The sequence below is a fragment of the Poromitra crassiceps genome (genome assembly GCF_964638095.1).
Source record: "Poromitra crassiceps genome assembly, chromosome: 19".
Lineage (NCBI taxonomy): Eukaryota > Metazoa > Chordata > Actinopteri > Beryciformes > Melamphaidae > Poromitra > Poromitra crassiceps.
The window spans coordinates 27,305,282-27,317,771 of NC_139646.1; the positions used below are offsets into that span (position 1 = coordinate 27,305,282).

Here is a 12,490-nt window from a genome sequence, read left to right on the forward strand (position 1 = left end):
CTGTGCACAGCACGGCCTGGCCTGGAACACCACACATCATAGCTGTGCACAGCACGGCCTGGCCTGGAACACCACACATCAGGAAGAATGAGTCAATAAAGACGTGAAGTTATTTGTCGGCTGTGTTGATCATGTTCTTCACTCTCCCCGTCAATGAAAGTGTGTATAATGTGTAGTAGTGTGTATAATGTGTAGTAGTGTGTATAATGTGTAGTAGTGTGTATAATGTGTAGTGTGTATAATGTGTAGTAGTGTGTATAATGTGTAGTAGTGTGTATAATGTGTAGTAGTGTGTATAATGTGTAGTAGTGTGTATAATGTGTAGTGTCTATAATGTGTAGTGTGTCATAGGTTATGCAGATAATGCAACATCCATAACATGATTCATTGTATTCTGTCACATCTACATACAGTACATACATACATACATACATACATACATACATACATACATACATACATACATACATACATACATACATACATACCCCCATCTGGGCTGGCAAACAACCAGCACCTGTTCTAGCCACTTTGTTTGGGTTAGGGTTACTGGTGTTAGGGTTACTGGTGTTAGGGTTACTGGTGTTAGGGTTACTGGTGTTTGGGTTACTGGTGTTAGGGTTACTGGTGTTAGGGTTACTGGTGTTAGGGTTACTGGTGTTAGGGTTAGGGTTACTGGTGTTAGGGTTACTGGTGTTAGGGTTAGGGTTACTGGTGTTAGGGTTACTGGTGTTTGGGTTAGGGTTACTGGTGTTAGGGTTACTGGTGTTTGGGTTAGGGTTACTGGTGTTAGGGTTACTGGTGTTTGGGTTACTGGTGTTTGGCACGAACCATATTGGAAGAGAAGAAGATGAACTAACCCTGTGAGGCAGCTGGATTCACACGAGTTCATGAGATCACGATCACATGACAAATCGATCCTGCCACGATCCGATCTATTGGATCTGATTTTCAGTGAGCAGAGAGAAACTTTCCACTTTCAGCAGATGAATGTGAAAACATGTTTTTAGGGTAGGGTAGGGGGGTCTTTAAATGTTCTGATATGGAGAAAGGGGGGAAAAGATGATTCAGCAAAGTCTGAAAAACATCTGTCTCTGCTGTTTCGTCATACGACAGCAAGCAAGGGGAAGTTCCTGGCTGGAACCTCTCACTTCCAGTAAAATGTCACAATGGTTAGGATCAGTTGGTAAAAAAGGGTTAGTGAGCAGTTACTTCATTCTGCTCTTATCTGTGGACTTTTAGAGAAAGACAAACAGCGTTGAGCGTTAGGGGTAGTGAGGGAGGTGCAGAGGTTGAGGATTTTCAGCAGAGACCTGATGGATGCACGTCTTTACAGATCCAGCAGGATGGCGTGCGTGCTGCCTTTGCTGCTCCTGTGTCCGCCATTTTTCATCGTGGTGACATCAGCGCAAGACATTGGTATTTGGTGTTATCCTTATTTTACTTTGACTTTATTTGGATTGAGTTATTGGTTTACACAGTAAAGTCCATTGCTTTTCTGGCTATAGCATGTGTATTTCCCAAGAATCCCAAGACAATTATTTCCTTTTCTCTCATTTTGCTGTTTGAAATGGTTTAAGACTGTTAGTTGTTGTCCAACCTTGAAGTCAGTGTTTTTCTGCAGTCTTTATTTTTATATTTAGACTACCATAGTGTTTTGCCACAAATTAGCAGCAGGTTGGATATAGACTTCGTTTTTGTACATTTATGCATTCTGGAATGTCTTTATCTTCATGTGAAATCACGATTCATACTTTTCATGGGACTCCATTTCAAGCTCGGCACATTATGTTGTTTATAGCAGTGGTTCTCAAAGTGTGGTCCAGGGACCCCCATGGGTCCTTGAGGGGCTTCCACCGGGTCCCCAGCAAAAAGGGGATAATTTATTTTCACTATAATTTCATCCATAAGTAACCCAATGACAGAATATATGACTATTTTGGTCATGGGTTTCATACATTTTCTCTGAGAAAACATCTAAAAGCAAAAATCTGATCAGATAGGGACCCCTCGGACAAAATCTTATCAAATGGGGGTCCGTGGTCTAATTTGTGTCAGCTTAGGAGTCCTTGACGTGAAAAGGTTTGAGAACCACTGGTTTATAGCATATAAAACATCATTGTTTGTGAATGTGTAAAACATACTATATAATCAATTACCATTACTGGTGCAAGATAAAATGCTTAAAAAGCTAGTTAGTGTTGGCAGGGTTTGGATTAAAAAAAAAAGTAAAATTGATGGTATTCTTTGGTGGCAGATTTTAACTTCCAATCATGCAAACCCAAATGTGATTTTTTTTTTTATGTTCCTTAAATTTGTACTTCTATCTCATCATATTCATTTGTCCTTGCAGTATGTGTCAGGCCGGTCCTGGGGGCCAACATTGAGGTGAACGGGCTCCAGAGGTTCTTCAGCCCTGGTACTCAGTTAGTCCTGTCCTGTAAACAGGGACATACCCCCCTGCTGGGCCCTCGCACCATCGTCTGCAACTCCAGGGGAGAATGGACCAGAACCAAATTAATGTGCAAACGTGGGTCTTTCATTGGTCTCGTGGCAACTCTCTGCCCGCGTAGCTCTCCTCTTTTGCACAACATTTGACAGCTGCCTTGAAGCTGATGATGTCACATGGGTTCCAGTCACAGAATGGTTTTGTTAGGGTGGCCATCTTGGGTCCCAAACGCAACACGCATTTAACTACCTGTCAGTGGTGATTCTAGAGTCTGTTGGGGCCCTAGGCCACAATTCCCCAGGGGCCCCTCCAACCAGCATTCATCGCTATTATTTTATAAATAACCTGACACCAACAAAAAAGACATTACATAATACTAATTTAAATTCCTCAAGTTCCTATAGGACATTACATGATGCAAAATGAACGTTTTTGTCCACCGGCCAAATGACTCGTGAATATTCAAATGTTAGCAGCCACTCCGCTTGTGGTGAGTGAAGCAAATCTATCAGCCACTTGCATATTTATATTAGACCAGTATTTGGCTGGTGACTGGTGCTAATTGTGTGGCCTACTTTCATAGCATTCATAGCTTAACTGTTAGCTTAGCTAGCTAACAAAAAAACTGGGGGGGGGGGGGCAGGGCCGGCCCTAGCCATCTGGGGGCCCTAAGCAGGATATAGATTAGGGGCCCCCTCCCAGGGGTGGAGGTTTGGGGGCATCCGCGCTGGAAGTACCTTTAAGTAGGGGGTGTTGTAAGTAGGGGGTGGTTTAAGGAGGGGACTCTCGGTGCTGCCCGCCAGGGCAGTGCCGAAGAAAATTTGACGTTTTTTGGACTTTTAGCCATATTTAGAGGAATATTTAAAACAAACAAACGTGACGATGATGATGCTCGTTTGTAGCCCTATCAGTGTCAAGCAAGCGTCTAGAACCCAGCAGCCATAGGGGTTGCCAGGTCAGTTAAACCAGGGGTTCCCAACCTTTTTTGTGCCAAGGACCGGTAGATACATTCAGGACCGGTTGTCAATTGTAATGGTTTTAGTCAGGGGCGTCATGCAAACCAGAATTCTGAGGGGGCGACATTCGGTGGCGACCAAAGGTCCCCGGCTAAAACATTTCAGTGGCGACCGAAGGTCTGAATAGATCTGCAATGATTCAATCAGTCTGCCCAGATAAAGTGTGCTGAATCACTCATGATTGAATCAGTGCATTTAGCTATTTCTAAAATGTTGGCCATTTGAAGCCAGATTTAGAGGAAGATCTAATTTTAAATTATCATTGGGATTAGAGCGTTGTGATATCATTATTCGGTTTTAACCATCAATATTTTGCTCCTTTTCTCATTAGGGTAAATACTGTATATTTATTTAGAGATAAACATTCGGCAGCGAAGGTCCCCAGCAAAAAAGTTTTGGTGGCGACCTAAGGTCTGAATAGATCTGCAATGATTCAATCAGTCTGCCCAGATAAAGTGTAACAGCTCACTGTCATAACAGCTCTGGCTAACATTACAATGCTAACATTAGCTGCATGGTAGTACAAGTATAGCCAACTAACTTGCTATGCAAACTATACCTATAATAACTAACAGCATGAATTTGACTTCCCCCTTCTTTTATTTTTTTCAAAAAATCTGAGGTGGCAACTGCCCCCTCAGTTTCAATGGGCATGACGCTTCTGGTTTTAGTTACATATATATTTACTCACCAGGTGGCGACAAAAGGTAAATAACAGCCTTTTGTGTTGTACTGTATGTAGCCTACAGTATTTATGTTTTTGTTTAAACTACAAACATAAATAAACGTCAACCTATGTTTTAACTACCACACACAGCCTATAATATTATAGCCTATGTTTGTAAAAAAAAAAAACTTTTTTTTTTTTTTTTTTTTTAGGGGGCCCCTGGCAAATCCCGGGGCTCTAGGCAGCCGCTTAGTTCGCATATAGGGCGGGCCGGCCCTGGGGGGGGGTTCATTGCTAGCTGAAGCTATTCAAGTATATCTCTCCATAGGCCAGGGATACTCAACTTGCTTTGCCCGGGGGCCACTTTCGTGAAATGATAGAAGGCGAGGGGCCAGTTAATAAACAATCAATATACATTTTTCTGTAGCAGATTGTAGGTTTTTGGGGTGTCAGCCGGAGTTTAGTCTGACAATGTTGTGCACACCGGATAGTTAATTAGGTTAAGTACATACATAAGTGCCTGGGTAGCGAGCAGACGGCGGTATTTGACAATTTAGCAGCTAAATAATAGATTATTGAAAGATATTCCATATTCCAGACTGAAATGCTATAACAGAAGTATTGGCCAGAATGACATGAACATTTGGACACTTATTCAGCGGGTATCTTGCATGTTGCGTTCAGGTGCACTGTAAAAAAAAACATTTTTTTTTTTTTTTTTTTGCAATTCACACAGCGGGCCCGCGGGCCGCCAGTTGAGTATCACTGCCATAGGCTATATTAAAATCTGCTTTCAGTATCTGCTCCACTGTCTTGCTTTTTTCCACATCTTCTTTTCTCTCTTGTTTTGACTTCCAAATACAGGAACTCCTCCATTCTCTTCATTCACTTTCAATTCAAGAGAATTCGTAAATCATGCAAGCTTGACGGGAGTGATTCACATACATTCTTTTTTTCCCCAATTTTAACAATATATGAACAAAACAAACGAACAAGCTCAGACACAGGAAAGGAAAAGAAAGAAAAACATAGTATTGACAGTCATAATGTGGTGCTACCATCCATATAGGGTGCTTATGTACTTGTAAGAGATGTCGCGCATGTGGTCCCACGCAAGGCGTCCAACAGGAACCAGCCGGGCAAAGTCACCCACTGCCCCCAACCTGGTCGAGGTAGGCTACAAACGGCTCCCAAATAGTTAGAAACTTTTTAAGTGAGTTGGTTCTCAGGGATCTGAGCCTCTTCCTCCTTATAACAGAGATAATGTCTGTCAACTACAGTTGGAACGAAGGTGAACAGGGGGACTTCCATTCTTTCAGAATGAGTTCTTTGGCAACAGTTGTCCCCAGTGTCAGAGACTGTTCACATACATTCTCTTGAATTGAAAGTGAAAGTGAGTGAATCATTCCTGTCAAACTTGCATGATTCTTATACCGTTACATTATCTTGAATGATTCACTTTCAATTCAAAACATGATGTGAATCATGTCGGTTAGGTATAGGTCCCCTATAGCGAGGTTTCAACGTCATCATCCCTGCGCTATTCTATATGAGTTCATACGTTTTACTGCACTAGTAGATAGGCTAGAACAGGTGCATCACACGTCATTCAACATTCAATTTATGCAAATCAATTACGAGCTCAACAGGCACATGACTTTTCGTGACGTAATTGGAAGTAAGTTCCCGCATTCATTTTCTCCACAGACATTTCGATAAATCTTATGAGTTTTAAGCCAACCCGTGACCTACTGAATCGTGAGTGACCATAAAACATTCGTTTTTTTCCCCGTTGTTTTTTGTTCTTGCTTAAACCGTTACGTCAAATTACGTCACGAAAAGTCACGTGCCTGTTGAGCTCTATTTCACTGCCATCATAGTAATTATGATTCATATTTAGTCTCTTCTCTCCTGCAGCAAAGAGCTGTCCCTACCCAGAGCCTGTGCGTGATGGAGATCTGTACTATGAGGATACTGTGTACCAGAGCACAATCAACTACACCTGTTCTGATGGGTAAAGGAAGGAAATCTGATGGTCCACTCAATAAACCATAATGCAGTATCATTACCTGATGTAACCCACGCGTTACGCCTGCGTTGTGTTCTGGTGTGTGTGTGGTGACACTCAGGAGACAAGAGGCAGTACTGGGTGTCAGGTGTTTACTGTGTGACACATAGAGCAGAGCCAATGCACAACATTAGGGTTTGGGTTACCCCGCTAGCCGGGCGCTTCTTCTCGCTCATACTGAGCATTAGCGCCCGCCGAACGTCAACGCATTTCCCATCAAACAATCGTGCTGCTCTCACGTCTAGGTATAAAAATGAACCCTTACCTGAGCCAAAAACGTGAAGTGAAGACGCTATCCGATGGCCAACATCCTCTTCTTTTAAATACAAACCGAAAATCATTCATCTGGAGCAACCCAGAACTACGACTCACTGTTTACTCACTGTATACTCACTAATGCCCCCCACACTTCCGGAATGGTATTGCACCTACATTTTCGGTTTTTCAAAGACAGAAAAGTGGATTTTATGCAACAATTTGGAAGAGGCAACTATATGTATTTAAAAGAAGAAGATGTTGGCCATCGGATAGCGTCTTCACTTCACGTTTTTGGCTCAGGTAAGGGTTCATTTTTATACCTAGACGTGAGAGCGGCACGACTGTTTGATGGGAAATGCGTTGACGTTCGGCGGGCGCTAATGCTCAGTATGAGCGGGAAGCGCCCGGCTAGCGGGGTGAGGGTTTGGTGTACATTTGCACAATCTCACTCCCCTCGTTGACATTCCAGGAGACTGTGTGCCATTTCTAAAATACACAATTATTATAGGCTATATTCTAATTAATAAATCTGATCAAATAAAATTCCGTTCCATAGAAAATCTGAATAACAAAATTACTAAATGACCCATATTTCAATTATTTAACAGATGTAAAAAATAAAACACATTATAACCACAACATTATTAACATTAAAATTTAGATTCAGCAAATTATATTAACAGGCAACTCTGTTGTGTTACTATAGCAGCCACACCAGCTAGACTCAACCTATCTAAACTGGTGTGGAGTAACTACAAGGCTATCAGGCCTGCAGCCTTTCATTTCACAGCAAATAATACAAAACGTTTCAAAGAAATAAACACAAACATCTCCATAACTGTGTGACACATAGAGCAGAGCCAATGCACAACATTATGGTTTGGTGTACAGTTGCGTGGTCTCACTCCCCTGATAAAAAGAACAGAAGTGGTCAGACCGTCAGACGTGAAAAACGGAAGTTCATGCTAGCTAACCGCGGGTCTTAGCTTTCTACATTAGCCTGCTTTCTCCCAGATGAACACATAAAAACGCAGATTAGCGATCTCAGATCCGAACAGAATTTACACAGGATGAGTGGGATATATTACAGAACAAGTAGCAACAAGTGGATAACGTTCAGAACACGAATTACGACTTTTAAAAGCGTTTATCAAGAGATTTACACAACACAGCTCACCTCGTTGACATTCCAGGAGACTGTGAGCGGAGCTGCGCGCATGCGCACGTAATGACGTCGCCGCGGTGGGTGCGTTTGGAAACACTAAACTCTAGAACACACAAGTAGAAGATTCACAGAAGAAATTGGGGTGTTTTGGTGAAATTCATAAGTGAGACCATAATTAACAATGTTACACTGACACATGAGATTATCATGTGTTGGTTTCGTTTCTGGTTAATATTTGCAATGCAATCTGAGTTTGAATGAGTTACATGAGGAAAAAACTGTCAAGTTTGAATGAACGTAGCCTACATAATTTTAAAGATCGCTGCAGAGCAAAAATAATATGGTTGTAATGTTCTGTGCAGGTACATCTTGTATGGAGCCAGCAGCGCTGTGTGCCAAGCCAATGGAACATGGAGTGCACCAGCACCAGAGTGCAAGCGTATGTAGTCCACTGCATACTTCCTGTAGTCCACTGCATACTCCCTTAATACATGAGAATGTTGACAAGGGCAAAACACTTTACAGTAGGCCTATATAGAGAGGCAAAGTGGAACGTCACTTCCTGCTTCAGCACTGTACCAGAGATTTTTATCCGCATTTATTTTCCCATAGACATTTCATAAAATGCTTATAAAATAGTTTTACTTCGTCGAACCAAACGGTTCAGCTAACGCTATAATCAGGAGAGACCATAGAACATTTCACTCGGACCAAAACTTTAAAAAACATCGAAAAAATATTTTCTTTATTTCTTTTACGTTTTGGTCCCAGTGAAATGTTATGCGATCTCTCCTGTTTCTAAATATATCTGTAGCGTTTGAACCAGTAAAACTGTTTTTATAAGCACTTTACGAAATGTGTATGGGAAAATAAATGGCGGATGAAAATCTCTGGTACAGTGCTGAAGCAGGAAGTAGGCGGTCACTTTGCCTCTCTATAGCTGCCTTGCATCTGATCCTAAGCAGGTGTGGTTTAAGATGCTACTGCCCCCGCACCCCCCTAGGGGGTCTGCGTTACACCCACTATAAAAACTCAATATTTTGTGGCAAACACTGTCATGAGGATTGTGTCAAGTTTCAAGTTGTTGTATTTAGCTCCTCCTATCCTAATGCCAGCTTCATCTTCATCCAGTTCCGCCTTTCTCATGATATATTCACTATAGAGGTTAAAGAGGTACGGTGATGAGATACAGCCCTGGTGCACACCTTTCATAATTACAAACCATTTGGTATTTCCATATGCTGTGCATACAGTGGCCTCCTGTATATCCTCCCCCATAGCCCCCCCCCCCCCCACTAGCCACTATTCCTATACTCACTCCTCGAATCCTGACTCTCTACCACCCTCCTATCCCTAGCTATGGCGATTTCCCCACTAAACTCACTAAATCCATGAGTGAGTGAGTGAGTGAGTGAATGAGTGAGTGAATGAGTGAGTGAGTGAATGAGTGAGTGTGTGTGTGTGTGTGTGTGTGTGAGAGTGAGTGAGTGAGTGAGTGAATGAGTGAATGAGTGAATGGGTGAGTGAATGAGTGAGTGAATGAGTGAGTGAGTGAGTGAGTGAATGAGTGAATGGGTGAGTGAATGAGTGAGTGAATGAGTGAGTGAATGAGTGAGTGTGTGAATGAGTGAGTGTGTGTGTGTGTGTGTGTGTGTGAGAGTGAGTGAGTGAGTGAGTGAATGAGTGAATGAGTGAATGGGTGAGTGAATGAGTGAGTGAGTGAGTGAGTGAGTGAGTGAGTGCCTGTGTTCTGACTTTTCCCATTATGACCCCGGCGGGGCCGCTGGCCTAGTGCCGTGGGAAAAACACTCTTTCGCTCGAAGAACAATTGCTACTAGGACAGAGACAGAAGAAGAGACCAGGATCAGGGGAATCCAAAGCTGTGGTTCAATGTGAGCCAAGTGAGGCAGCTAAAAAAAAAAAAAAAATTATTCCAACAAATAAATTGACCTATTCTCTCTCTCCTCTCATAGCCGTGAAGTGTGGCATCGCTCCGATCCCAAGGTTTGGCATGATCATCTATGACAGAAAGATGAGTGGGAACACCACTGAGTACGGCCTCACAGCCACCTACCAGTGCCTGCCTCCATTCGTACTCATTGGCAACAGAAGAGGAGAGTGCACTGCCAATGGCAGCTGGACCAAGACACCTGAATGTCGGTGTAAGTTGGACAAGCGGTAGCAGTAGCAGCAGGAGTAGTACTGGTACTGGTCAACCAAGTCTCACAAAAAAAGGCGCGGGGCGCGGACGTCTTTTGCATGAAGTTGAGAATCCCCAACTTTATGCAAATTGTCAGGCGGGCTTGTGCACGCTCCCCGCTCGCGGACCTCCCCGCCTGCCCCACAATGCATTGCGTGGCTGTCTCCAATACACAATGAATGGGAGGTGTGAAAACACGCGCCCTGGTGGAAACATAGCGTGACTGTTGAGGCGAGTGAGGTGAGCTCAGGCTCAGTTCCGGGGAGAAGGAAATGGTGATTTTTGGGGCCTGGGGAACTGTCTGTCCGCACCGGCCAGCCTGCCTGCAGCACACAGTCCATATGGGTTGAACGTGCAGAGAACACAACGTTTACACTCGATACACAGCTCTGTCACCCACGATACACTTGATACACTGCAGCAATCTCTATGTTCTCTGAGGGGAGGCTTCACTCTCTCTGAGGGGAGGCTTCACTCTCTCTGAGGGGAGGCTTCACTCTCTCTGAGGGGAGGCTTCACTCTCTCTGGGGGGAGGCTTCACTCTCCCACACTTTGAAAACCCCTGTGTCTCATGAAAAATAAGTTGTTTTTTACTCCCTGGAGATCGAGTGGCACATCAAAAATGTAAACTAAATCATACCGTTATTTATTTCTGATAGAATATAACAGTCAACCAAACAGTCTTCAGAGACAGAAACAAACAAAGCCTACTGTTGTCTTCTTAACTTTACAGTGGTGACCTGCCCTCCACCGGAGCCCATTGTGAATGGCTACATGTCCAGCAGCTTTCAGAGAGAGTATGACTACAAGGAAACGGTCAAATACGGCTGCAATGGAGACTATGTTATTGACGGAGGCCTGGAGAGTGTCTGTGAGGAGACTGGAGAGTGGTCCGAAAAGCCAGCCTGCAAAGGTAGGGGGACCAGGGCTTTCATTTTATCACTGTCATGTCATCATGTCATTTTGTACTGATACTGACTATACTGATGCTAGTGTTTTCCCCTTGTGTGAGTTTACAGTAGCTCTACAATATGTGCCTATGGATATTATTCATCCACTAACTATATTATATTGATAGGCAAACAGTGATGTCTGTGACTATTATTGTGCCATAAATGCAAGGAAATGATTATTACAACATCACACAAACCTGCCACTCTCAGCTATTTGTATTGAAATGTCTTGATGAAAAACAGCACAGCACTACAGTATTCCAGTAATGTCATCTTCTTCTTTTGGTCTACTACAGCCCCTTGCAAGGTTGGCATACAAAGAGGAAGGATATTATATAAAGGACAAAAACTGTGGATTGAAGACCTGACACCTAACAGGGTGTTTCACAGAGACATCGTCTCAGTCTACTGCATGGAGAAGAGCAGGAATTGTGGTTACACAGTGCCAACCCAGTGCACCGATGGAAGACTCCAACTCCCAGAATGCTTTCAAGGTACGGTTATTTCAAGACAGCAGAGTAAAGAGAATAGGGCGGCACATAGCTACACAAGGGTGCACTATATAGCAAGGACTCTGTTTTGTTCTCCACTGTCACTAAACTGTCACACATCACAAAGGTTCATTTGTAGACACCTCACATCTCCAAATGATAAAGATGATCAGATGATCAGAATTTGTGGCGACAAATATCCCAGAACATGAGATGTAAGGCACACTCCATTTGTACTGTATTGGGAACTAGGGATTTCTCAGGTGATTTCTCATTCCCATCTATGACCTGGGAAATTCTAGTTCCCAAACAAATGGAATGCGTCATTAGAGAACACTTCTTCTCTTCTTACTTCTGTGCTAACAAAGCTGTTGCACCGTCGCAGAACTATCCATGAGGTCACATGCATTTCCTACCAATATAGCGGTTTACGTCCGCTCTACAGCGGAAACCATGAAATATCAGCCGTCTGTCCCAGAGTCTTATTAGTCATCAGACTGATAGACTTCTCACTGGATGTCCTCTCACTGGGTGTCCTCTCACTGGGTGTCCTGTCACTGGATGTCCTCTCACTGGGTGTCCTCTCCGACAAAAAAAATGCACTGCCTCTTCAACTACAGTAGCCTAATTGACAACATTCAAACGTGTTTGTGTTTGTGTGTGTGTGTGTGTGTGTGTGTGTGTGTGTGTCTTTCCTAGAGCCTGGCCCTGTTGATTATCACCTTCATTCCAGCTCTCTTCCATCAGAAATCCAACAGTGCTGAAACACCACAAGTTCCTGTCTCCTGTTTAATGATGATTAATCCACTTAAATATGTATCCACTTCAACTGTATGTTTGTGCGTTCTGATCTCTGAAATTAAAGAAAATGATCTGTACTCGTCTATTTGCCCCATATAACACAATTCACAAGAGAAAGGGACAAATCCATTGGTGTTATTAGATTAGGTGTTACTAACCCTAACCCTAACCCACCTGTAAATTGCATCTGAGCACCCGGGTCTGAGCACCGCTAAAAATAGACATCCAGACGAATCCGTAGGTAGCGGCCATGTTCTGCTAGCTCTTTTTTTGACAAAGGTAAATGGGCACGACTACTCAAATGGGTCCCTTGACCTCTGACCTCTCACATCAAGATATCTAAATGAAATTGGACTCATTAGATCAGCAAGAGTCTTAGCTTTTACAGCCATGTCTGACATGTCAGCTACAACATAGGATAG

General features: G+C 43.1%; 1 protein-coding gene across 2 annotated transcripts; it reads left to right on the top strand.

Moving 5' to 3' along the window:
- The first annotated feature begins 1,173 nt into the window (after window positions 1-1,173).
- On the top strand, window positions 1,174-12,145 carry LOC310794225 (beta-2-glycoprotein 1-like). 2 transcript variants are annotated; one of them, XM_083656175.1, is made up of 8 exons: window positions 1,174-1,419; window positions 2,354-2,530; window positions 6,050-6,146; window positions 7,986-8,062; window positions 9,597-9,785; window positions 10,557-10,736; window positions 11,073-11,270; window positions 11,967-12,145. In XM_083656175.1, the coding sequence occupies exons 1-8, from the start codon at window positions 1,317-1,319 to the stop codon at window positions 12,029-12,031; spliced, it is 1,086 nt and encodes a 361-aa protein (XP_083512301.1). In that variant the 5' UTR covers window positions 1,174-1,316; the 3' UTR covers window positions 12,032-12,145. The 2 variants fall into 2 exon arrangements, with proteins under 2 accessions (XP_083512301.1, XP_083512302.1); XM_083656176.1 differs by lacking the exon at window positions 2,354-2,530.
- The last annotated feature ends 345 nt before the right edge of the window (window positions 12,146-12,490 follow it).